At 44.6% G+C, this 26,381-nt stretch overlaps 1 protein-coding gene across 2 annotated transcripts in view; it reads left to right on the forward strand.

The window, feature by feature from the left end:
- Positions 1 to 1,864: 1,864 nt before the first annotated feature.
- RUNX1 (RUNX family transcription factor 1) overlaps positions 1,865 to 26,381 on the forward strand; it is a gene marked incomplete at both ends in the record, with an annotated part of 148,502 nt that continues 123,985 nt past the window's right edge. For both annotated transcript variants that reach the window (XM_079549518.1, XM_079549519.1), the window contains one exon: positions 1,865 to 1,919. In XM_079549518.1, the coding sequence (XP_079405644.1) occupies positions 1,865 to 1,919 (55 nt within the window). The remainder of the gene's footprint in view (positions 1,920 to 26,381) is intronic.

Consider the following 26,381-nt stretch of genomic DNA (forward strand, 5'->3'; position numbering starts at 1 on the left):
AGACTGCACTTGCACTAGAAATGCAAGTCAGGAATTCAACTTCCAAAGTTGCAATAAGTGGAAGCAGTGCATGAAGTGCCTAATTTTGCCAAGGGCTCGTTGGTCCCAAATATGGGCACAACCTCAGAGTCCCAACAGCATCCAGCATCCCAGGAGCAACCTGCATGGACTATGCACTGTGCATTACTGCAGTGCTCCACCTACCAGTATTTTTGCTATCACCGTAGCATTGCTGAGCTACATCCTGAGCACTCTGCTCAGCTTTTCTCTTGGGTAGGGATGTCTCTGACAAGAGTAGGCATTGTGCTGAACAAGGACTTCTGGACTTGAACTTATGGGAAATCTACAGAGCTGTCTTGTGAGCTCACAGATACTTGTGTCCTTCAGGCACTCCCTCAGAAATCACCGTCATAGAGGTTCAAAAAGATGCTTTTTTATCTTTCTCAACAGCTTGTTTTTCGCTCCTCTCCTCTCCTCTCCTCTCCTCTCCTCTCCTCTCCTCTCCTCTCCTCTCCTCTCCTCTCCTCTCCTCTCCTCTCCTCTCTCCTCTCCTCTCCTCTCCTCTCCTCTCCTCTCCTCTCCTCTCCTCTCCTCTCCTCTCCTCTCCTCTCCTCTCCTCTCCTCTCCTCTCCTCTCCTCTCCTCTTCCTCTCCTCTCCTCTCCTCTCCTCTCCTCTCCTCTCCTCTCCTCTCCTCTCTTTATTCTTTCTTTCTTTCTTTCTTTCTTTCTTTCTTTCTTCTTTCTTTCTTTCTTCTTTCTTTCTTTCTTTCTTTCTCTTTCTTCTTTCTTTCTTTCTTTCTTTCTTTCTTTCTTTCTGTCTTTCTTTCTGTCTTCTTTCTTCTTCTGTCTTTCTGTCTTTCTTTCTGTTCTTCTGTCTTTACCTCCTCTTTCTTCCTTTCTTCCTTCTTTCCTTCCCTCCTTCCCTCCTTTGTTCCTTCCATCCTTCCATCTTTCCGTCCCTCTGTCCTTCCATCCTTCTGTCCTTCCTCTCTCTTTTTTTCTCTCTCTTTCCGTCTACTCTCTCTCTCACACCTCTCTGCAGTGTACTTTCCCCAGCCAGTGGTCTTCCCTACAGCTGATTCCTAACATTATACAGGAGGACTTACACATCCTGCCCCAGCAGCCAACTAATACCCAGCTTTGAATTACTATTGAATAAGCAGCAATGAAATCCCTATCAAAATAATCAGTAGTTCCAAAAACCACAAACAACAAAACAAGCAGCGTTGCACCAGCTCAGCACGCCCGCCTACTGCACACGGGCCGGTGAGTCATTTCTCTTTTCCCTCCCTCAGCAACCTCCATGGCTGCCTCGCTCAGCCCCGGGGAGGGCAGGTGGAGTGGGTAGGGCATGACTTCAGAAAGTTAAAAAAAAAAAAAGAAGAAAGTTGACATCACTCAGGTCACGTGACTCAGAGGGACCAATGGAGGCAGGTTATGGAAAGGGGAACAGTTAAATTTGTAATTTTGGTTGTGTGAAACACTTCTTTGGGCCTCATAAACAACCACAGAACCACAAGTTGGGTACAGAGGCAGTCACACAAGAGCGGGTCCGGGATATTGGTCAGCAGGCAGGGCAAATCGCTTTGACTGCAAACCACAGTTTCGTAGAGTGGTAAGCATCATCAACCACAACCGATCCGCTATTTTTTTTTTTCTTTTTAAGAAACAATTTCAGAGTTCTTTTAGCAAAAGAACCTTATTATTTGCTTTGGGTTACTCAAGAGGCACTGGGATAAAGCAGAACGATGGCTGGGCAGAGGGTGGTAACAATGACCGTTCTTTTCACTTTTTCACTTCCCAAGGTAGAAGAAATCATATATTCCTTCACTGTAAAGAGAAAGTGAGTTTTAAAGAGGAAACAATGGCTTCAAACAGCGTATTTGATTCACTTCCTTCTTACCAGCACTTCTTGAGAGGTAAGTGCCATTCATACTTTCTAAATATTCTTTTCACTATCCCATACATAAGCAAATGCATGTCTGGAGAGAATTTGAGGACTTTCTTGTAGTACATTCTTTTTCCTACTTCAATTTTCCTCAAGGCGTTCTTGTTCAAGCTAGTATATGAGCTTGTAGGGATACCACCTTATTACTTATCATCCATTAAGGAGATTATAACATGGGCTCATTTAAGCTGTTCAAACAGGCATTGCATGCTTGTGAATTTTCTCTTCATAAATCAAAGTCTGTTTGAGGAGCTCACATGAATTAAAGCAGATACAATAGCAGTAGCACAAGCTCCTTTTGATTCCTTTTGGCAGAATTATGACTTTTTGAGCCACTGCCGTGAAAAATGACAGCCAGCTGCATACGACACCCATTACAGGCTGCACCCCCACGAGCGAGCAGCAGGCTCGTGCCGGCAGCCAGCAGAGCGTGATGCTGGCTCACTTACACTGTGCTATCAGCCTGGGTGAAGGCACACTCGCTGGGGAGAAGCTGGGAAAGCTCAGAAACCTGCGTAAAGTTGGCTGCAACTCACATGGCTCCGGAGAAGCGATGTGGGTAAATTCAGGGTTTCTGTTGATGCCACGCAGGTCTCTGATGACTGTGATTTATTGGCTGCAACCAATCCTAGAGAAATGAAGTCGTCCTGTAAGGGCTGGGGAGGGGAATGGAGGGCAGACCCCAGCAATCTGACTTGTTTCACTGTGACCGAGCATATTCAGAGGCTTGCTGCTCAGTCATGGGTTATTCATTCGAGTGAGCCTGGGACTGGCACGACAAACTTGTTCGCTTTCTTGTAACTGCCTTCCCAAATAGCGCATGATGCAGCTGAACTTTTCCCCTTCCATGCACACCCACTGAGTGTCCGAGCCCCTTCTGCAGTGCCGTGCCTGCTGGATGACAGCGTGCAGACGGCTCATCAGACTTGGCCAGCATGCCACGATACAGCAGCGCTGTGTAGCTCTTTATAACTGCAGACTACAGCTTCCCGGCCTTGCCGCTGCTGTCAGCATGAGTCACGCGTTATTCCTATTAATATGCAAGTTGGGAATGCGGAAGGCTCGCCCCTGCTGCTGTGTCACAGCAGCTCTGTGAACCCTGAGCTGCTCCCACCAACCGCCATGGGATGAGGGCAGGGTGCCAAAGCACCCACCATCTCTCCTTGCTTTCTTTTCTTCTTTTTGTCCCCCTCCCGTGATGAAAGTTTTTCTGCGTCTTTTTTTCCTGGTGCCAGCGGGGAGCTGAATGCAGTGAGCTGTGCGAGTCAGGCAGGCTCACAGCATCCTGGCTCACAGCATCACCCAGCCTGCGAGGGGAGATGCCGGAGGCTTGGCAGGAGGCAGCTGGCTGCTCCCAGCACTCACCGTGCTAATGTTTTGCCAGCTCTGCTTCCAAGCAAAGGAAGCAATACTGTTAGAGTAGCAAGAAGGATCTTCCTGCATTTTGTCAGCTTTTTGTTGTTGTTGTTGTTGTTTTTTAAGTCACCCAACTGTTTGCAGTTTAATCTGTAGTACAGGAAGACTTCTTGAGGAAATTCTGTCCTTCTGATAAAATAAAAAATAGTGAGCCTCATGGGGCAGCACTTGCAGTGTGCCGGAATACAGCCAGCCCGTGGGATGGGCTGGGGACAGTTGAGGCCATCCTGAAGGCAGGAGCCCCTTAAAGTGCAGGGGAGTGACTGCATGGGGACCAAGGGCTGATTCTTTCTTGCCTAGATTTGCTAAGGCTGGTTAATCCAGCCAGTGGATTACCTCAGTCCTTCACTATAGGCATTATTATCTTTCTCAGTACCGCTTGCACTCTTATTGTTAACACTGCAGTAATGTACTCCTTCATGGACAAGGTCCCCATTATATTAGATACTTTAAGTACAGATCCTGGTAGGTATCCAGCACAAGCGAGGTGAAACTGCAGCTGTTCAGTGCAGGAAGAGCTTGGGCAAGAGCACTTTGGTTGGGTTATAAAGCAAATGCCTCATCATTGTGAAAGAATATTGCGTTTTAACATGGAAAGCTGCAACATTCCTTTTTTGTTCCTGTCTTTGCTCAAATGAACTTCAGACAATTTCAAAATTCTGGGGACAACAAGAGCAATGCTCGGGTCTTGGAGCAAGAAAAATAATCATCCCCAGGGCAGATTGTTCTCAGCCATATTTCTCAACAGTGTTTACACAAACCGGCCATTAGAAATGTCCCAAACCATCTCTTCTTTTTTTCCCGCCAAAATTTATTACACTTTTGCCTCTAGCCGAAATTATGAGGTAAAGAGAAAAGTGACTTGCATTCTGCCATGGATTTCACTTTATCAGCCCGTGCAGTTCTCTGAGAAGGAAATCCATTACTTTTTTTTTAGCATGGTACTATGTGAAAATTGGGAAAAAAGAAAGGGAATGGGGAAGCAGAACAATTGTTCCAGCCCCTGTGAGCAATGATAGACATAGAAAGCCTGACATATTAATTGAATGTGGTACACCACAAAGGATATGGCCCTCTTTCTATCACACCACACCAGGTCCTTGCTTCTGCCACTAGGTAAAGAAATGAGGATTGCACTGAAACCTCCAGTGATGTGCTCTGCGTGCTGAACACATTTACATGTTTACCAGCTCTGCTTTTAATGATGGCCTCATTTTCCTAATGGCCTCTTTCAGTTTATGGCCTGGGCTGTGTGTTAGGAGTACAAAATGAGAGCCTTTTTATGGTTGTTTTGTTGTTGTGGTACAGCCCTCAATAAAACATCCCTTGATCCCTTTCTCTAACCTGGGTTTGTATCAGCAAGGCTGCCATTTCAACTCGTACACAAGCATGATTTGTAGAACGAGGACAGATTTGCTGGTTTTATTAGGGGCTGGGTGTGATTTCTTGTGTATGAACTGGGTCACAGAAATGGTATCTTTTGGATAGGAGGACCAAAACAAGACCCATTGGAGAGTCTTGTGTTAAAGAGCGCATGTTTCGTTTCTAAAAGAGGCCTAGATAATTACACGATACAACTAACCCCATAATGTCTTTGTTTTTCTTAGAGGCATTAGGCTGTTCTGTAAGGTTTCCTAACAATTTTGCCTGCAAAAGAAGACAGCATAATTAGTCCTTTTACAAAAACATTGGTTTTTTTGTTTGTTTGTTTGTTTTTTGTTTGTTTTTTATGGGGTTCTAAATATTATGAAGCATAATATTTTCCAGGAAGGCACTTTCCTCATTTTCCCTTTTGCTACACGGTCTAATTATTTCAGTATGCAAAGAAGGTTGCTCCTAGTTTTGCCTTTGTAGTATTTTTTGTTGATTAATCAAGGCAGTGAAGCTCTGTGGTGCAACATTTTCTTGGTTTCTTATCAAATGGAAATAAACTCCAGCAGAGCACTTTTACAGAATGGAAAAACACACCATGTGTGCTTTATTCTTAATTTTAACACTGTAGTGACCAGCCACTGCGGGTCTTTTCATTTGCACATGCTGAGTAAAAACATTGCAAGAAGCTCCTCCTACTTGGAAGGGCTTCTGTGCCTGGTTCTGTGGACACTGGTATACAAGCGCATTGTTTCTCGTTGCCCTTTGGTTGCTCTGACTTGTTTTGTGATACGATTCATGAAGGGAGGTTGTTCCCAAAGCTCCTAGCACCTATATGTGAGTTAGGAAAATGAGCTGTCCGGAAGCTCTCTGCTATTCAGGTCTGGCTCTGTAGGTTCAACATCCTAGAGTTGGTGCTTATCCGCAGAGGGTGCTGGTGGAGGGCAGGACAGTGTGACTGCTCTTCCCACCTAGGGTTGGCTTCATTCCTCTATAGAGCTCCCTCTGTCTCTGTGATCCTTCAGCAGGGTGTGCAGCCCCAGGCTGAAATCAAAGCAAGCATCTACCTCTATGACGAGAGTTTCCAGCGTCAGCTTTTGTGTGGTCCTAGTGGGACATCAAGCACTGCAGAAAGACATCCTCTGTGAGTACAACTTGTGTTACCAGGTCTAGGTGTGTGACACTGGCAGAAGTAATCATGCTAGAACCAGCTCTCTGTGGAAAACATGTTCTTCTGGGAGATGCACAGTACTCAGCAGTGCCATGTGCTAGGAAAGGCTTTTTTTTTGCTCACCCAGGGAAAGAAACGGCTCTTTTAGCAACAGCATAGTCTAGGTTGTGACTGTGTAGAGAGGGAGCTTTTCCAATCCATTTGCAGACTGCCTGAACTGTTGCATAGAGTCAATTTGTGTCAGCATTATAAAATACTAACTGTGTCTTGTGAGTGGGAAATTGAACTAAAGCTCATAAAAACCTCGGCTTACTGGAAGAAAAAACATGAATGTTGTCAGATTTACACAGCCTTCTCTGAGACTTTTTCACTCAAAAGCCTTGAGAAGCACTGAGAGACCCAAACACAGGAATTCCTGTCAAGCACGTGGTGGGGTGAAGTACCTGACAGAGATGAATACATTACTTCGGTAAGATCAGGAGATTTTATCTAAGGCCAAAATAATGAACCTTCTGTTTAACCAATCACACTCAGCTTAGTGATGGACTGTGATGTCATTCTCAGCATGAACTCAGGATTAGAGTTGGTTTACAGATATGCGGGACTGGCATGCCCAAATGTGACCTTTTTCCACCAACAGAAGAAACTCACCCCACTGTGTGACCGCACTACACACAGCAGGACCCCGCTGGTCCCAGCAGCTGCATTCCTGGAGAGGCTGAGGTCTGGGCAGGATATTGGGACCAGGTCCTCTTATGTGGTTGTGAAGCACAGAAGTGAGAAGCAGAGCAGGTTCAAGAGCAGAGGGAAATGCCTCTTGCCAGTGCTCTTGTAGAAGCTGCCAGCTATCGTGCCTCCTTAAGGGATAACATGAGGTTGCTCACCCCTGTGACAAGGTATGGAAATCTGTCTTCCTCCTACAAATGACAAGGGCTTGTACACTGAAAGCAGCCATGGCACATGCCCCACATAGCTAGTAAGACCTCTGCCAAATGCTTGTGCTAACAGATGGGAAAGGTATGGCACCGTGCATTGGGAGGGTGCACCATGGGATGTGATGCTGACATGTTCTGTACTTTTGCAGATTGCAGTGTGCAAATATGTCTTTACTCAGTTGTTGTTTTGTTGGGGTTTTTTTTTTCTTCAAATTTTATTTATTTGGTTTGGGTTTTTTTGTTGTTGTTATTGTTGTTGTTTTTCTAAAACAACTGTGGCAGCCAGCTCACCTGTTCCTATTCCTTTCTCTGTGCTCAGTCAATGGAGCAGTGTAGAGTAGATTTTTTTTTAAATGGTGGATGATTACAGCCTAGTAATTCCATTGTCATGCAATGCCATTAAAACCAAGTTTATCAGGATCCATGAATCAGCCAAGTCTTAAAAACAGATAACAGTTTCTTGATATGTACCAGCCAGGTAAAAAGGAAAGAAGCTTTTGAAAGGTTAATTTCTGCCTTCATCTTTCACTGCCATATTTCAGAGCACAAACTATTCTCTGCTAAAGCTCGGAGAGAAAGCTTCCCATGTAAGCTGGTCTGTCATCTGCAAAATGAATTGTGGCTTCCTCCAAAGCATCTGGTACTGGCTGAGGGAAGAGACAGGCCACAGGCAAGGTGACTCACTGGTCTGAGAAAAGGAGAAGAAAATATTACAGTACCTTTGTTACCTCCTCTGTCATCCCATGAGAATGGATAATATATGAATAAACTTGAGTCAGCTTCCCAAATAATATAAGAGCAGTCTAGATATCTCCTCCATGAAGTGTATCGATGAACTGGGCTGGGTGACCACTGTGCTGAAGTTTAAAGCAGCAGAGCACCTATAAAGGTCTGCAGTAACTTGGTGAAGTCCATGAAAGCACTGACATATTCACAGTGACACTGCCTGCAGGGCATATTATTCTTGCTGCCAGTGGAAACAAGGCTAGAAATTAAAAACATGGATTGACAATGTAATCAATTTTCAATTTTCTTCCTCTTAGGTCCCAGCTGACAACAAGGCATGAGTAACCAAGCTACACCATAGTCTGAAATGCTGAACTGTCTGTAAAGATGTGTCCAGACAATTTAAACTAGGGAAGAAAAGAAAGGGCATAGGAGACCTGGCTGTGAAAGCAGAGCAGCAGAGAGAGCCAGTAGGAGCTACCTGGTAGTGTTTCCATTTCATCCTTAATGCTGTCCACAGGACTCACCACTTCTGCTTGCAAGTGAAACTCCGTGAAATTGGGTAGTTTCACTTCACAAAGATCTGTGAGAACATTCTCTCCACATTTGATCTGTCTTGGCTTTTCAGCCTGCGTTTTTTTGTTTTGAGTTTCTGATTCCAGTGAACCCAAAAGCAGCCCAAATCAGGAGCTAGGGGCTTTTTCTTTTGCCTTCTGAGTATTTGCTCTTGCAGAGTGCTTTCTGTTGACTGGTTTCACGCTGAAGCTGTGATACTGAAATGTGCTAGGAAGCTGCCCTTTGGTAGAGTTTTGGCTGCCAGTTGAAAATCTGAACTCTCATACAAATCTTTTCCATCAGTGCAGCATGAGGGAACTCGCAACTTGATGGTTTGGATGTGATTTGCTATAAACATTTCACTCAGCTGTACTAAGGGAAAATCTTGCAATCCTTGTCAAACCAGTGCTATCGGGAGGCACTGGAATGCCTGTGAAATGCCTCTTTTAGCATTTAGACAAGAAAGATGCCCGTTTGTGAAATATTTGAATATTGGGGGTGAAGGAGCACAGATGAGCATCCATATCCCTTCTGGCAAAAGTCTTGCACTTCCCCAGCGCTGCATGCAGCTCTCATAAGTGCCTTTTCAAGCTGACTTTGTGGCATTCACCTGCATCATGCCGAGCGGGAATATCCCAGGGCGTATACAGAAGCCTTGAACAAGCACTGAGGGATGCAGAGCTCAGTCACCACTGTTGTAGCACCATGCATTGCTCTCACCTTCAGCAAATGCATGCGCTATGAGCAAGCCGAGCATCTGAAACAGGGCATCACAGGCTGCACAGGGGACAGATGAGCCCCCTTGCCTGTCAGCACTCGGCTCTCTTTATGTACGTGCTGTGGTACCAAAAGGTAGTGGAAGGCAGTCTGGCACAGCGAAATGAAAGCTTCCCTCCATCTCATGTGGTGACACCGACAGATGCAAGTCACCGCCAAACCCTCACGTGTGTAGGTGTGCGCAGTGCTGGTGTGCGGGGGTGGCAGGTGCTCCTCCAGTTGTCACTACTGCTATTAGCCACGGGGAGAGGTTCCAGGCAGCACCGCTTTACTCCCACTTGCCTGCAGCTGCACTTCCACCCGTCTCCATAGGCATGGCCAGGAGCAAAAAGCAGTGCTTGGGATAACATCCTGTTTCCTCCCGGAAGCAGTGGCAGTGACAAAATGGCCACCAGCTGTGAAGGCCTGGGTCTGTCCTCCCAAGAGCAAAGACTAATACAAGAATGAAGTCATGAATAAGACAGGAGGTGAACTATGAATACCAGTGCTGACCTAGGGGCTAAATTAAACACTGCTTTGAGGTGCAGGTGTAATTCATATGACTCCACTTAGCAGAACTGTGGCTATAGAAAGTTTTTGTCTCTTTTACCTTGGAAATATTGGTTTATGGCCTATTATGCGTGGCTGTGGGAGGAACTCTGTGTCAGCTGGGAGTCTTTTTCTAGTTGGTGGCTGTTGGTTTGCACACAGCATGTATGGCAGGGGTGTAAGAATGATAGGCGGTGTATTCCCTCTTGAAGTAAGGAGAGCCTCTGAGAGAAGCACTCTAGTGGGACAGGACTTACATATGTAACCACAGCTTGGGAAAGCAACCCTGAAAATCTTTTTTCCATAGGAGACAGTGAGGAGGAGGTCTGACCTATGTGGTCAGTGTTCCACCATGGCTGCTGACCGTTTGTCAGTATTGCACATCATTTTTTGCAGGGTGCTGGTACAAGAGAGCATACTGCACCCAGTTAGTAGGAAGTACAATTTATTTTACAACACAGTTACTAGATAATATTAGACTTCTGTAAAATGCTTCTGTTTTTCAGGACCTATGTGTAAATGAGCTCGGGGTTTTGCATGGGCTGGGTGTAACAGAATTCATGGCTAGAAGGTACATTCCAGTTAAGACTTTGTTAACCTCATTTGCATGAGGGTCAGTGAATCAGTTGTTGCAATGCAGGGTAGTTTAATTGCTTTTCTATGTTCTACACATTCTGCACATGCACCACACACTTTGCAAAGAAATTCACTGCTACTTTGTCCATCTGCTGTGGAGGTCGTGCTGTATCGTGTGGGTTCCTCCAACAAGCTGGTAGCATCTGCAGATGGACCACAAGACTCGGGTCTTCCACACAAACACAAGATTATTCTGCCTGTACTTGCCTGCACTGGATAAAAATGATTTGCTTTCCTCAATGAAATGTGCTGTTTTGACTGCAGTGTGTTGCGCTGTTGTGGAACCTAAGGAATTACTTGCCTGGATGAAAGGAAAAAATGATAGAGTAAACCTCTTAAGCTTCGAAGTGCTGAAATAAACCACTGATGTTTTATTGTAACAGTCAGAACTTTTATTGCTGTGTTTTATTTTAATAGGGATTGCAAAAGAAAAGGTCATTTTTTTTACAGTTTCCTACATAGTCCAAACAATTTCAAGTACTACTTTTGAAGGATGGTATTATTTGTACTGATATTTTCAAGTCCATCTGTTTTACACTATGCAACAGCAAAGCTCCAGTAGTCCTGAAGTGCTCCTTTCTGTAGTGCACAGAAATAAACTTTGCCAGCATTAACACTTTTATACCTATCTAAGTCTCTTTCCATTTGGAACAGTGCCCTGCTATAACCAGACCTGTACCAACATAAAGTGGGATTTGTGGCTCCCCTGTGGGTTGAAGTTATGTCATCAGGCAGGCACCTATATGAATAAGGGTGACTTAGATTCATGTTTTAATGGGAAAAGTAAAGAATGCCACTAAACAGTTTTTAACCACCAATTTCATCCTAGGTTTGTGAATTATTCTCTTCCCATCAGACAGTTTCTCACTGAGCCTTTGCTTATTTCTCCAGCAAGTCTTTCTCAGCCCTGTTAATGACAAGTCCCTTATATCCCAAATGCCTTACAGGAGTAACACTGCTTCTGAGGAGGCAGCCAAGACAGCTGAGTTAGCTTCTTCCCTTAGTTCCTTTCTGCCTTGACACTTTAGCATGTTCAGGTCTGAACCCTTCTTTTTGCAAGACCTTGCTGGATTTTTTTTTCTTTTTTTTCCTGTGGCATTGAAGAATGCCTTATTTGAAAACTGCTGTTCAAAGAGGGATTGAAATCAGATTTAGGAAAATAACTTATATAAAAGCATTAGCTGTCCTATTTTAGGAGATAATTGGCTGTAGCATAGTTTCCCTCTCTTATTTCTCCTTGGTGAGAAAACAAGCTACCTTGTCATTGAGGTTTTTATAAAATGCTGCTGTTTGCAACATTCACCATGAGCACATTAACCCAAACATTTCTAGTGCATGACTTACTGTGCTAACTCTGCTCCTAGCCTTCCTTTTGGCATACAGACACCAAAATGTCCTCAGTTATCGCAAAACGGAGGAGGAAAAAAAGTTGGATCATGTATTTGATTGCCAAGGAGTATAGATACAAAAAAAAAAAGAAAACAAAATGAAAACAAAAACCATAGCAAACACTGAACAGAAGCCAGCACAGAACAAAGGGTGAGAAAGTCAGAATGGAGAATAAATGGGTTGATGGGCTTATGGTTGGACTTGATGATCTTAGTGGTCTGTTCCATCCTTAATGATCCTGTGATTCTAAAGAGGGGAAGAAGTGTTTTATTGTGCAGTAGAATCCCTTGTATCAGCAGAGATTCTCCCCAGCAAACCTCTGGGTGTTAGGGCTATTTCCACTGGGAATTGTGTTTTCCAGTTTGTATACTGCAAGCAGTTGTAGCTGGTGTGATTTCAGGGGATCGGTGGATGACAAAGCTCACTGCCCCAGCTGCTGACATCTGAGCCCCAGGTGCTGAGCTGCCTCTGCTAGCCATTCCCAAAATGAATAATGCACTATCAGTCACTCCCACAGCTTGTGCTCCAAGAATAATCCACTGGCATTTGTTCATTTTTTAAGAAGCAGAATGTTTGAACTAAGTCTCCCATTGTTCATACCTCTACCCTACCTGCTTATTAAATCAGCAACCTTTTTTTCCCTGGTAGCTTCCTGTGTTGGTTAGTACTAGAGGGATACAGGTGGCCAGAAGCCAGCTTGCTCTGTCTCTCACACCTGGTGCCGGCCCCCTTTGATCAGCCTTTCCCCACAGATACAGGACAGAAAGGGTCAGAGGAGCTAGCTGCTTTTGGTTGCTGCCGTGGATGGTCCTGGGACAACAAATTGTGTATTTCACAGAATCAGAGAATCACAGAATGGCCAGGGTTGGAGGGGACCTCAAGGATCACGAATCTCCAACCCCCTGCCGCATGCTGGGCCACCAATCTCCACATTTAATAGTAAACCAGGCTGCCCAGGGCCCCATCCAACCTGGCCTTGAACACCTCTAGGGATGTGGCATCCACAACTTCTCTGGGCAGCCTGTTCCAGCGTGCATAGTGAATACATATAAAAGTTTCTGGATTTTCTTCTGAAATCTCAAATTTAGTTTGTTCATGGGTGCCCATGGGATCCTTGGGTTTGTGTTTCAGTGGGTTCTTGCCTCTTTGTCTCATACCAACCTCTTCCAGAAGGCCTCTGTATGAGATTTAGCCTACAGGTTTAGTTTAAATAATGCCACAAAATCAGTGCAAAGCTGAGAGGTGGGTTTGGGGCATGACAGCAAGAAGAAATGTGGGAAGAAGTATTTCTAGAGTAGTCTCAGAGCCTTTTACATTTTCACATTCAGCGGATACTAATAAATGTGAAATTTGGTAGGCAGCTTGTGCCAGGATTCTGATACACCATGGTGGATAGACAGCAGTGAGAATATTAAGTTAAAAGGCTTTTTCAAGTACTTATATACCTGTGGGATTTCTTTTTCTATCTTTTTTTTTCGTTTGTCTTCCTTCAGCATCACCTTTCAGTGTGCCTTACAAGAAGTACGTAGACCAATAATCATGCTGGCTTGCATTCTGCAGGGAACATCAGTGCATCCAAACAGAAAGCCCTTGTGACATCAGTAGCTGCTTTTTGTGTGAATATTCATGTTGGACCTCTTGTCACTGTGCCTCACCCCATTTGACGTCAGGCTGCTAGTATGGGCCATTTATAGTATCCTTCCTTGGGAGTTAACTTGAATTAGAGCATACTGAGGCTGCCTCCAGCCAGGGCAGATGCTAATGATGTGATCAGTGACATCATTAATGTTCTTATCATGCTGCTAATGAATTGCTGGGGCAGCACTTAGGATAAAGATGGATAGAGATCTGCATCAAACAGCACAGGTAACTAACTCTGCTGTGTATGTTAACTCTATTAAATCCAAATGCTCTCATCAGGTTGTTTGTACTCTCCACAGTCAGGTTGTGGAAAATGTCTCATAATTTGTTGTGTTCTTTCAAGGAAAATCTCATTTGTTGCATTTAAAAAGACAAGACATGCTGTCCTGGGCAGAGCTGGTGACTGGTTCTTATAGACGTGGGTCTTGTGGCCATGTTTTCTGACTTTAAGGTTTTAATCTGATCCACATTTTTTCGCAAGGAATCTCTAAAATCTCTCTTGGATGAGTGCTTGGGATCTGGGAACACCAACCTTCGCTACTGCCATGTTTCAGGAAAGCTGAAGGAACTTAAGGCCATTTCTGCTGTATGGAATTTAGTTGAAGTTGGCCCACAGCCAGAAAAGTTAGCGGAAGCACAGAGGGAGTGGAAGCTATCACATAAGCTCTGTCTCCACAGAAAAGCAGGCTGATAAAAGCTTTGCAGTTCCGTTTGACATACACTGGGCCAAAGTGATATACAGGCAGTAATCAAATACAGTCATCTTCAGAAACTGCTTAAACAGCTCTGGGAAGAGCACGATCCTCATTTTTATGGATGAAGAACCATGAAAAGTGATCATATCAGAAGTCGGGGGAGAGAAGTGGAAGCAGAACCTTTTTTTTTTTTTTGTCTTACAGTTCTGAGCCAGACTGCACAACATGATCTCCTGTTCACTTGGAATTGTAAATTTGGCTAGGCAGATGTTTTTGTCAGAAAGATGCCTTAGCATTGTGCTCATTCTCTCAGGGCACAGTTACCGTACGTCTCTAGCCACAACTGGGCCATGCAGCTCAAATACCAAACCATGAAGAAAATCCAGGAAAAAAAAGTTTTCCGATGACTTTTTGAGCAGCAGGCTAACTTGAACGTGTTATGAGCTGTTTGTGGGCAACTCGGGAACAGAAAAAGAAATAAGATTAGCTGAGAAACTGTTTGTGACACAACGTTTGTTCAGCTCATCAGAATCTCAACTCCAGGAAAAGCAGCGGGTTCAGGGTTTCTCCATACTGGCTTAGCACCATCCTGGAAGTTAGTGGTGCTCAGTGCCTCCTGTGCCTGCAGAGCGGGGAGGGCAGAAGCTCAGCCTGGCCACCCTAGTTGGAGATTGCCCAGCTTGGAGACTGCCCAGGAATCTCCAGGCATGCAGCAAAGCTGGAGGTTGCTGTCCTGGGGGATGTGTGGAGAAATGATGCATCAGTAAGTCTATGCTGCTGTTGGTGTGGGCTCCAGCTCTGCTACCAGAGGCTCACCTTCAGCCATGCAATTACCAGAATAGAGAGGGTTTTGCTTTTCCTGCATCTAACTTCTGTTCAGTGTTGGTCCCCTCACTACAAGAAAGACATGGAGGCCCTGGAGCATGTCCGGAGGACAAAGAAGCTGTGATGGGTCTGAAGCACAGGTCTGATGGGAAGTGGTGAGGAGAAGAGGAGACTCAGGGAACACCTTATCACTCTTTACAACCACCTGAAAGGAGATTGTTGTTCCTCTGATTGCATCTCCATCTAAATGGTTGTGTCCCAGACGCATGATCCTGACTGCGGGGACACGGCATGGCAAAGATACAGCACTATCCCCCTCCCTGCAGCCACTACACAATGGGAGATGGGCTGGGAGGAGCAAGAAGCTTGGATGTCCTGAAACATTTCATAAGCATTACTGTAATAACTGCTTTTTGGTGAAATAATAAAAAAGTGAGCAAGATGGAAGCTCAGACTTCCCCCTCCAATGCAGCCAAGCCCACACCGCATGCCTCTTGTTTTGCCATTAGCAGGGGCTGCAGGAAGGAGATAGCTCTGTGCTCTCCTCCTGCCCTACTGGGGTGCACCTGAGTCCTCCCCCCGGGGACAGCACGGGGCTGCCCCTCGCCTCGAAGCACGGGGAAGCTGCCAGGCGAAATGGAGGCATCCTGTTTGTCGGAAAACAAGCGACGGTTGCATGAGGGTTGCGAGAGCGAGCAAACCGCAGCCCCTGCGCGGGGCTGATAACAGCCTGTGTTACGCTTGCAGCAGTTCCGTCCCTGCTGGGGGGGCGGGGGACACACACACACAAAAAAAGCCTAAGTGTGACTGCCGCTTTCCTGTTTCGCGCTTTTTGGCTCTGCTGTTTCTTTGCTGTTCAATTCTGTGACATTTTTTTTTCAGTTTCTCGCTTGTTTTTCCCCTCTGTATGGCTCAAGGGGCTGCTCCATCCGAGAGGTCAGGCGGCTCTCCTCAGGTTGATGTTGAGGTGCACAGAGCTGCACCAGCTCTGCGTGCTCACAAGGCTGTGGTTTGCATGCAGCGCCTTGGCCCTGATGCTGTGCGTGTGTGTGAACGTGATGCTGCTCATGCCTGCACGATCCAGCAGTCCTACTGTAAGGGAGTCAGCCGGTTGCATGAGCTGCAGTGGTGCAAGCTCATGGGTGCATAGGTTGCAAAGTTGCTGGACATGAGCTGTCCTGCTGCAGGGAGCTGAGGCATTCCCTGGGCTTAGGTACTCTCCGATTCGGGATGTTTCTGCTTAAGGATCAGCCACGTGCTAACATAAATCAATTTCAGTTCTTTATCCCTGATCACAGTGCTCAGTTCAACAGAAAAGGGGGTTTCTTTTTGTAACCAGGATTGTACTTGTCTGGAGTATTGCATAAAGTTCATGAGTATTATCAGAGTGTTCTTTGTCCCAAAAGATATCTAGGGACATGCTTCTTTACTACTGCTGGACCAGCATTCTTATCAACATCAGTCACATAATTCCCACAAATTATTATTTTTAATTTGATAAAAACTGGGCTTGCCTGATTTCAGAAGAATAAAATGTCAACACACTTTATTCCAAAAAAATGAAGATAATAAAAACGTGGGCAGCACATTAATTTTAAATACTGCCTACCTAACTTTTGAATTTCACTCCCTATGACTTCATGCTTTTTGTTTCAGTCTCATGCTCCACAGCTGAGCCTGCTATGTTGGGAGTTCTACAAACGTTCAGGAGAGCACCCCAGAAGATTTGCAAATGAGAAATCAAGTAGAAGAAAGGTGAAGGGTACAGCACATGGCCTTGCTGTATCAGTGTTTTCGAAACTTTGCTTGTGAGAAGAGTGAAATGAAACAAAAAGATAAAAGTGGTTTTGGAAGAACTAACGTCAATCGCAGTGGCACAGGGAGAAGTTGGAGAGCCCACTGGCAGGCAATACTGCCTGAAGTCACCTCACACTCTCTGCTGTGAGTCTCTGCCCGTGCTTTTTCTTCTCTGCAGCAGAAATGAACCTGTGTCTTTTTACTTCCAGCCCTACTGCAGTCCATCTTGCTTCGGCCCAAACTCTGGGATCCCTGAGCTCCTCTCTCCCTGCTCCTTTCCAGCATGAAAAGTTTCGCAGCACCAGTCCCTTGCTAGAGCCTCACTCCTGGTAGGGACCATGTATCTCATCCCCCTCCAAGGCCACCCAGACCTCTTATCTTGTGATGTGCCTGCTCTTTACCCCTCCCCTTGGGCAGCATGTTCTTTGGGATTGTGTACCCCAGCCTATCCTGCTGCCCCGTCCTTGGGAACATCTGTGATACTTCTTCATTTCTTAAGTGTGAAACCCTCACAAAATCTTCCTGCATAGCTCAGACTAAACTTTTTTAATATTCGTATGCTAGCAAGCTGAGAGACTAGTGTTTTCATAGAAGCATAGAATCATAGAAGCACAGAATGGTTTGGTTGGAAAGGAGCTCAAAGCCCATGCTGCCTCAACCCCTGCCATGGGCAGGGCTGCCCCCCACCAGCTCAGCTGCCCAGGGCCCCGTCCAACCTGGCCTTGAGCATCTCCAGGGATGGGGCACCACAGCTTCTCTGGGCAGCTGTGCCAGTGCCTCACTGCCTGCCGGGGAAAGAATTTCCTCCTAACATCTAACCTATATCTCCCCTCTTTTAGTTTTACATAGTTCCTCCTTGTCCTATCATTAGATCATGTAAAAACTAAGTCGCTCTCCTGTTTGTAAGTTTTCTTTAAGTACTTGAAGGTTACTCTCCCTGGAGCCTTCTCTTCTACAGGCTGAACAAGCCCAGCTCCCTCAACTCTTCTTCATAAGAAGGGTACTCCAACCCTCTGATCATTTTTGTGGTCTTCCTCTGGACCCACTCCAACAGCTCCACACCCTTCTTGTTCTGGGGGCCCGAGGTCTGGATGCAGTACTTCAGATGGGGCCTCACGAGGGCAGAGCAGACTGGGACAATCACCTCCCTCTTCCTGCCGGCCACCTCTCTTGTGATGCAGCTCAGGATAATGTTGTCCTTCTGAGCTGCGAGCACACACTGCTAGCTTATGTCGAGCTTTTCATCCAACAAAATCCCCAAGTCCTTCTCTGCTGGGCTGCTCTCAATGACTTCCTTCCCAGTCTGTATACACATGTGGGATTGTTCCAACACAAGTGCAGCACCTTGCACTTGGCCTTGTTGAATCTCATCAGGTTCACATGGGAACACTTTTCAAATAGTATCCCTTCCTTCTGTTGTACAAACTGCACCACTCAGCTTGGTGTCATCAGCAAACTTGCTGAGAGTGCACTCGATCCCACTGTCTGTGTCACTGATAAAGATGCAGAAGAGCACTGGGCCTATGACAAACCCCTGGGGACATCACCTGTGACCAGCCTCCACCTGAACATAGAGATGTCAACCACAACTCTCTGGCTTGCATCAATCCAACCAGTTCTTCATACACTGAATAGTCCAGCCTTCAAATCCGCAACTCTCCAATTTAGAAATAAGGATATGGTGTGGGACCATGTCAAATGCCTTGCTCAAGTCTAACAAGACAAGGGAATCAAGGCAAGACACCACCAATAGCCTGCAGAGCAGCCTGCACATCCAATTGCCAGTGACTGCAGGTCTCGAGGCTCCCTGTAGTGCTCTCAGTACATCAAATTGTGATCAGAGAATGGAGCTGGGTTTTTTTTTGACAGCCTGTGGCTGCATCAGTTACCAACATGAACTTATTTATTGTTTCAGTCTATTTTTGTGTGGCAGAAAATGAAGAAAATCTATTTCCTTTTGTATTTATTGGTAAGTTATGGAAACATGCATCACCTTCTGTATTTAGTAACCCATCTGCATTTGTTTCTCTTGAAGAAAGATTGTCTTAGGGTGCGAAGTTTCTTTTCTGAGTTTCCTTTCTGTACCACGAAGCATATCTGTACAGAGAGATCAGAGCAAGCAGTGAGTAATTTAGTCATTGGAAACAACAAAATCTTCTGAGAAGCTTTCCTGAGCTGGCATCATACTCGTTGCAATCAGTTTTGAATGCTAAAGTAATAGGGATGCTTTCCATCCCTCCCCCTAGGCAATTCACTGGGAGAATGTCTGGCTAGGGATTTTTCCATAGCATTCAGCAACTTTCTTTTCACATAATTTGCCTGATTCTAATAGACTATTATAGTTCATGAATGCATGTTCATAGCACACAATATATAAGTATATATATACAACTGTGTACACTTAGGCACATCCATACATTACTTGCACGCACACTGAGTTCACTTTCTTCATCCCTTAAATAATGCCTCTTCTGCATGACACCCTTTGAGCACTTGTAGGATGTGCTCACCATTCCATATACTTACTGCTTGCCAGCTGTCCTCTGATGTCTGCTCCTCCAGCACCTCTGACCAGGCAATTGACTGTGCCCAGGAGGCCTAAGACCACTTTATGTAGAGACAGATGTTATCCTCTGGGAAGCACCAACAGGCTGCTGGGCAGATGCTGACGCACAACCCCCAACACCCTGTTTTATGTGCCACTGCTCTTCATGTCTTTTTTTTCATTTGAGCCTACTTTTCCCAAATTGGAGCTGGTAATCATTGTGCTATTCTGAACTTAGAGCCTAGGATGAGACCAGGTCTCCTCGCAGAGCTAGGTGCTCTGTAAGAGCAGATGAAAGTAAGCATCCCTGCCTCAGCCAGCTTCTGGGATAAAAGGGAAAACACAGACCAGCCCAAAGACAACAAATGGACGTGCAGGCAGGTGAGGCAGGCTGCTAGCTCTACCGGAGCTCCAATGCAGAAGCCAGTGCCAAGTTTTTGTGGGTACGACAGCAAAGGAGGACACAGAGAGGGGAGCAGGACAGCATCACGTGTGTGCAAGGAAGGAAGAAGAGGAGAGACATTTGCTTGAAAACCCAGTAAGCAGTTGGGGAACAGCAGAGGCACACACACAGGCTGGGGAACGGTGGGTTCAGCCCTTTGTTACTAAAGGCAGGTGGTAGGCAGGGCAGGGCAGGCTGTGGGCTGGCTTTGCTCCTCGAGGGAGCACTGGGGATCTGCGCGGGGATCAGAAGGACAGCCTTCTGTTCAACTGTGTGCCAGGTGCCACACTTAACAGGCACTGTGAGAGTTTTTCCTCATTTTCCTGATGGCACTGGGGCAATCCAAGGCCATGCCTACAGTGATGTAGCAGCCAGGCTGTGCGTGGGTACTGCCAGTGCCCTGAGTCAGAATGTTGACTTCCCACTCCCCTACAGGAGCCTGCTGGTGTCCTTATCTGTTGCCAGCATCAGTTCAGTTTGCTTTTATTCACTGTCTACCAGTGGAGGAGGCTGCTCCTTAGAAGTCAACTGTAGTCAGCAGCTTCACTTCACGGTGCTTTGATTAGCTTTGATTTCATCTTGTAATTACCAGAAGTGTGAATGCAATGCTGCTTGCCCCAGTGAGTTTCATAGAAAGTAAAGCTGCAGAAAGCACTAGGTTTCTTCTTGTGGGAAGGCAAAAGCCACGTACACCACTAATTCCACCACAATCATTCCTTGGTTGCTGACGATAGGCAGAATGGAGGTACATGAAGTTCTCTGCTAAGTCACAGATAGCACTAGCTGATCTCATTTCTTCCAATGATATTTCAGATTTATTTTGCTTTACTCCCAACATGTCTTCTTTACGTCTGACAGAGCGGCAGAGAACTGCAGAGGTGCCACTCCTCAGCTCCCAAAAGCAGCAGCTCTGCAAGAGGCTGGGCTGGAGAGCTGATGGTGAATGAGAAAACCTTGTTTCTGCACTTGTGTATATGTCTTTCATTTTTATTTTTTTATTTTCTTCCTAGAAAGTCTTTCTTTGTATAAATGCAGCAACAGGGTTGCAGAAAAGTGTGACAAATCTTAAATGTTGAAGTTCAGACAAAGCTCCTTTAAGCAAAAGAAAGCTGTGTTTGCTTTTGGCAATGGTGTGTTGTTCATACTACAGTTCTGTTTCATATAGATCTATCACGTAAAAGTGTTCATGAATCTGACCAAAGTCCTGCACTCCAATGGCTGGATTCATCTTTGGGGGTTCAAGATGGCAAGTTCAGACCAGAGCTTCCACATAAGCGGTAGAGAAGAAGCTGCAGCTGGTGTTTGAACTCTCAGTAGAAAAAAATGCTTAGATGTCAACTGTGAACTTCTATCAGTAGGCTTTAAAACAGACAAAGTGGTGGTTCATTGTCTACTCCTTACCATCTAATTTGCAATACAAATGGATTTGTCCTGATAAGGGCTTTCCACTCAGACAACCACAAAAGCTACTGTTTGTTAACGTGAGTTTCTGTCAAAAATAGGTCTACTTCCCTAACAAGACCAGCTAAAGGATATGTGTCACAACTGCAGTATGTTACTGTCTCAGAATATTTTATTTCCTTAGCAGAAAACTATAAAGAGGTTGACTTGTATTAATGACCAACATGATAGAGCCATTCCACAGGGATTTCATTATAACCCAAGAGGTATTATCTCTTCTCCAGAATTTGTCACAAAGACTGTATGGCAATTTCAGGCTGTTCCTTTAAAGGACAATAATCTCTCCTAGAGTATTTGCAGGTATCCCTGGTTTTCTACACGCAAAAACACCCCTAGCAGAATGTGTTTGGGGGGTAGGTACATGCACGATATTGGGCAGCTGCTACAGACAGCTCTTCTAAACCAGCTTCTCAGGGCTCTTTGGTAAAAGCCAGGGTGGATGGATTCCTTCTTCATTTACTGAAGTTCACTGCAGTGCATGGGAGTCACAATGATTCTGCCAGTGTTGGCAAACCAGGAAGTCCAAATCTGCTGTGCAATGAGCAGGTGAAGCAGAAGCAGCAAGCGTCCATCCCAAACCAGACAGCCTGGCTAATGCCTGACTCACCAACAGGTTGTTCAATGACCTATTCCTTGCCATTTGATGAAGCAGGCTGTGGGTGAGAGTGGAGCCAGGCAAGCTCTTGGTTGAGAGGATGAGATAAACTGTGAGCTGCCCAGCAGGCATGGAAAGCCTATGGTATATGAAGGTATAGACTAAGGGACCAGCCCTGCTCATATCTCAGCTAGCTCTCAGTGTGACAGGAGGGCACAGAGAGCTGCCAGGACTGTCCCTGCCTGGATGCTCACTCTGGTTGTGTCTCTAGTTGGTGCAGGTACTGGGGCAGCTCTGCAAGAAGGATTTGAGGTTCACCCTACAACTGTCACACCGCAAGCATGGGGCCTATGGAGTTGCTGCCCTGGAATAACTGATCTGATTGCATCAACTAAGTTACTGAGTATTTCTCCTGTTGTATAGGAGGAAGCAGCTGGGAGCGGCCTCATTTGCCTTCAGGACAGGTGCACTGGCTTTGTTCGGGAGTTGCCTGCCTTCTTCATGTGCTCACACTACAAAGCAAAGTGTTGCAGCCAATAAAGAGGAGGGTCAAATGTTTGTAGCAGAGAGAGACACAAAAGATGTAAGCTAAAAACAAAAACTGACATTCCTAGTTTAAAGCTAACAAACAAAAAGTCTCTCTGACCTCTACAAGGCAGTTTTCCCACTCTGCTGAACTAGCTATCTTTTCTAATATTTCAGTATGAAATAACTCCTTCCCTAATGCAAACAACATGCTGGCTATAAGAACGACAAATAGCTGTGAACCTCACAGTCCAGAAGTTTCTGTAGGATCAGCAATTCTGACATGACTCCTCCGCTTATGAATTTGCCCCTGTCTCTTTAGGTCAAGTCTCCATATTCAGTTCTTCAGATTCTGCATTCAGAGTAGAAGAAAAGCAAGCAATAAAACTGGAGTGGTAAAAAAGCAAGTGGTAGTGGCTGGATGAGGTGGCTTGGGCAAAGCTTCTCCTCTAGATGGGTTCCTGCTTGGAAAAAGGTGACTGTGTGAAAGCAAAGCACATAGAGATTCAGAGACGGCTTTGTAGGGGATGTAGGAAAAGGGGCAAAAGGAACTCAGCTTTAATGAAAAGAGACTATCAACAGAAGAGAGGAAGTAGATATGGAAAAGGTGAGGAGAAGAGGGAAGAAACTGCAGAATGAGGACCCCAGAAACAGCAGGGAGTCAGAGCACACCTTTATGCCTTTCCTCTTGGCATCTCCAGCACAATACTTCCCCTCCAGGCTTTTGTTGCTTTGAAGTGGGAAGCCTGGCAGAGCGGGTTTGTCTGCTCCAGCTCTGCCCCTACATAGAAAGTTTGGTCTTTGCTGTGAGTTAATTCACAAGTCCCCAGCTATGAGTTTGGCGTGTTTATACTGGAAGGAGATGAGTACCTATTATTATTCTACCACTCTGATGCCATGGCTTCTTATCCCCTACAAAAAAATGGCATCCTATGTTTGACAGAAATGAGCTACTGCCTTCAGACCATTTCTCTTGGTGTCAGACAGTAGAAATGAAGGAGAGTGTCTCTGCCCTTGCTGGAGATCTTTTTGAACATGGGTTGGGATGGTTCCTGCCAAAACCAATTGCTGTACCGGCTAAAATTTGGAGACATTTTTGCTCAGTACTTGGGGGCGAATTGACAGTACAGTGTCACAAAAAGTATTCAGAGAAAAAGTGTGCAATTTCTCAATTACTTTCCAGAAAACAAAACTGATATAAATATTTTAATGAAATACACACACTCAAGAAAAACAAAACAAAAAAACTCTGCTACAAGATCCTGGATCCGTGGTAGGAGAGGCAGAGGATTGCAGGATTGTGCAGATGATGTTTACTTACTTTGGACAAAAAGTGTGTGCCACCCTTAATCCAGTAGCACCTGCCAAAGGACACCCAATAACCCCCTCCTTAGCTGCAAGGATGTGCACAAAGGCAGTTTGCTGAGTGGGACTCATGTTACAGGCCAGCTGCTCATTCAGATCATTAGGCTTCCGGAGGGAAAAGACTCCAGATCATTTCTGTGGCTTTCAACAGAGTTTATTTAAAAGCTGGGAAAAAATATTTAAAAAAAAAAAAAAAAAAGTATATGTAAGTGCAGAAGAAGAAGAGTTAGTTTGTAAGCAAGCTGAGAAGAATATCTGGACTAGATTTTGATTTTATGCATCTTGATCATTGGTATTAGCAGGAAGTTTTCAATGTTGGGTGGCATTTTTTTGTTACGTACAACTCGTCCTACTGTAGGCAACAAGCTACTGCTGGCAGTGGCTCAGGGGCTGTTGTACAACTCTGAAGTGACAATTTTTGTCTGCCTAGCAAGACAAGTTTATCTTTCTGGAGCTTTCCTGGAAATTAAGAGTCAATCCTCCACTTTTAATGGGGCTTAGGTGCCAAGCTTGCTCCATGTCATGCCTGAATGTCAGGCTCCAAAATGAGCTGGCTTAACCAATGACAGTGGAAGTGCTGTGGAGTTACCTTTGTGAGAAGAATCTCTCACGTTTAGAGTCAGTTCACAGCATGAAACAAGCATGGCTTTGGCTGCCACAGATTTTAGCCAGGATTGCAGATGCAATAGTTACGGAACTACTTTGTGCTTTGGCAGGGGTGTTGGACTCGATGATCTCTGGAGGTCCCTTCCAACCCCTACAATTCTGTGATTCTGTGATTCTCTGACTAAAAACACAAGAGCCTCATAATTTGTTGAAGAAAAGCTAAACTGGGTCTAAAATCCAGGTGGTCCCATATACTGTCCCAGAGAAAGGCAACCTGCAGGTACTTAAGGAAAACACGAGAAACATAGCAAATATAACATGCTTTCCCTGATCTGGACAGGAGTTTTTTTCCTGCCAAAAACTTGCTTAATTCCTTTCAAAAGTTTTGACACACCCAGCTGACTGTGACTTGAATTATGTATTGTATGAAAAACACAAATCCTCAAGATAGGTGGTGCTAAGATTTACATGGTTGGCAGGATTTCTTCAGCTACAGTCCTCCATGCCTTTTCTTAAGGAACTTCTGATTTCATTCCTCGAATAAATTGATGAGTGCTTGGAAAGATGTGTCCTCTTTGGAGACGGGAGTATTTATGTCCGGCAGTGAAAGAAGTAATACATTTATTTAGTAGAAAACCCTCTTTTCTGGAAACTAGCTGCTTAAAGACATGGAGATTTCAAGGTTCCTGAAGAGATTCTAGTTTCAAATAAATCTGCAGCTGATTGTTTTCTGTAAAAAAAATATAGTGCTAAGAATATCCTGTATGTATCTATTCATTTTTTTCATTGTATCATTATATGTCTTTAATGAAGTACTCTTTAAAAAAAAAAAAAAAAGAAGAGAAGAGAAGAGAAGAGAAGAGAAGAGAAGAGAGAAGAGAAGAGAAGAGAAGAGAAGAGAAGAGAAGAGAAGAGAAGAGAAGAGAAGAGAAGAGAAGAGAAGAGAAGAGAAGAGAAGAGAAGAGAAGAGAAGAGAAGAGAAGAGAAGAGAAGAGAAGAGAGAGAAGAGAAGAGAAGAGAAGAGAAGAGAAGAGAAGAGAAGAGAAGAGAAGAGAAGAGAAGAGAAGAGAAGAGAAGAGAAGAGAAGAGAAGAGAAGAGAAGAGAGAGAGAAGAGAAGAGAAGAGAAGAGAAGAGAAGAGAAGAGAAGAGAAGAGAAGAGAAGAGAAGAGAAGAGAAGAGAAGAGAAGAGAGAGAAAAGAGAAGAGAAGAAGAGAAAAGAAAAGAAAAGAAAAGAAAAGAAAAGAAAAGAAAAGAAAAGAAAAGAAAAGAAAAGAAAAGAAAAGAAAAGAAAAGAAAAGAAAAGAAAAGAAAAGAAAAGAAAAGAAAAGAAAAGAAAAGAAAAGAAAAGAAAAGAAAAGAAAGGAGAACAGACTAGCCAAATGCTTGGCTGAATATTTTAATTTCTGTGGATGTCTACATTTCTTTGGAAGTCTTCAAGCTCAGGGAGGGTAGATTTAGGTTGGATATAAGGAAAAAAATCTTTTACAGTGAGGATGGCAAGGCATTGGAACAGGTTGCGTAGTGTTGTGGTTGATGCCCTGTCCCTAGAAGCTTTCAAGGTGAGGCTGGATCAGGCCCTGGGCAATCTGACTTAGCTTGGTGTCCCTGTTCATTGTAGGGGAGTTGGACTAGATGGGCCTCAGAGATTCCTTCCAACTCTAAAGATTCTATGATTCTGTGATTCTACATAACAGTACACTTAATCCCTCCCTCCCCCCTCACACACACACCAAATGCAGAGATTGGATCTTCACAGCTCTTTGTCACTCTTTTGCCTCAAAATTTACTCTGAAGAAATTCAGAAAGCTGTGGGCCTAGAAACTGAGCTGCATGTCTGCTTTAACTAATCTGTAACTTCTCAAAGTTTGAAACGTTTAGCAAATTGACAGAGCAGTGAAAAAATAAATAAATAAAAAAGAAGAGCAAACAAGAATTAAGAGCTCCTTCAGCTTCTTGCAGTCAACAGGGAAGGAAAAATTGGAGAGAGAGAATAAAACTTTAAGATATAAATTGTTTTTTTCATCTAATGTTGAGAGTGCCCAGATGTTCCATTTCAACATATTTTAGAAGTTTTGTGAAACTTTTCTCTATTTTTAACCTCTTGTAATCCTCTGAAAATTAGTATATTCTTCAGTGAAATGATACACCCAATTCAAACTGCTTGAAGTATGTCTAAGAAAAAAAAAACATTCTGATCTACCAATAATACTAAAGAGTGAAATGTTTCAGGGAAAGATTACGAAAACAGCCTAAAGAAAATGGTTTGCCTGAGGTAAGGAGCAAATGAATCCTGATACATGTTCTCTCTGGAGTTTTTGTCAGAGGCATCATCTCAGTCCATGAGCTGAGCACCTTGCAAATTGAAAATAAATGATAACATTGCTAGGGTCAGTGCGCAGTGATGTATTCTGCAGAAAACATTGAGAAAGAT

Source organism: Tetrao urogallus, assembly GCF_951394365.1.
Source record: "Tetrao urogallus genome assembly, chromosome: 1".
In the NCBI taxonomy this organism is placed as follows: domain Eukaryota; kingdom Metazoa; phylum Chordata; class Aves; order Galliformes; family Phasianidae; genus Tetrao; species Tetrao urogallus.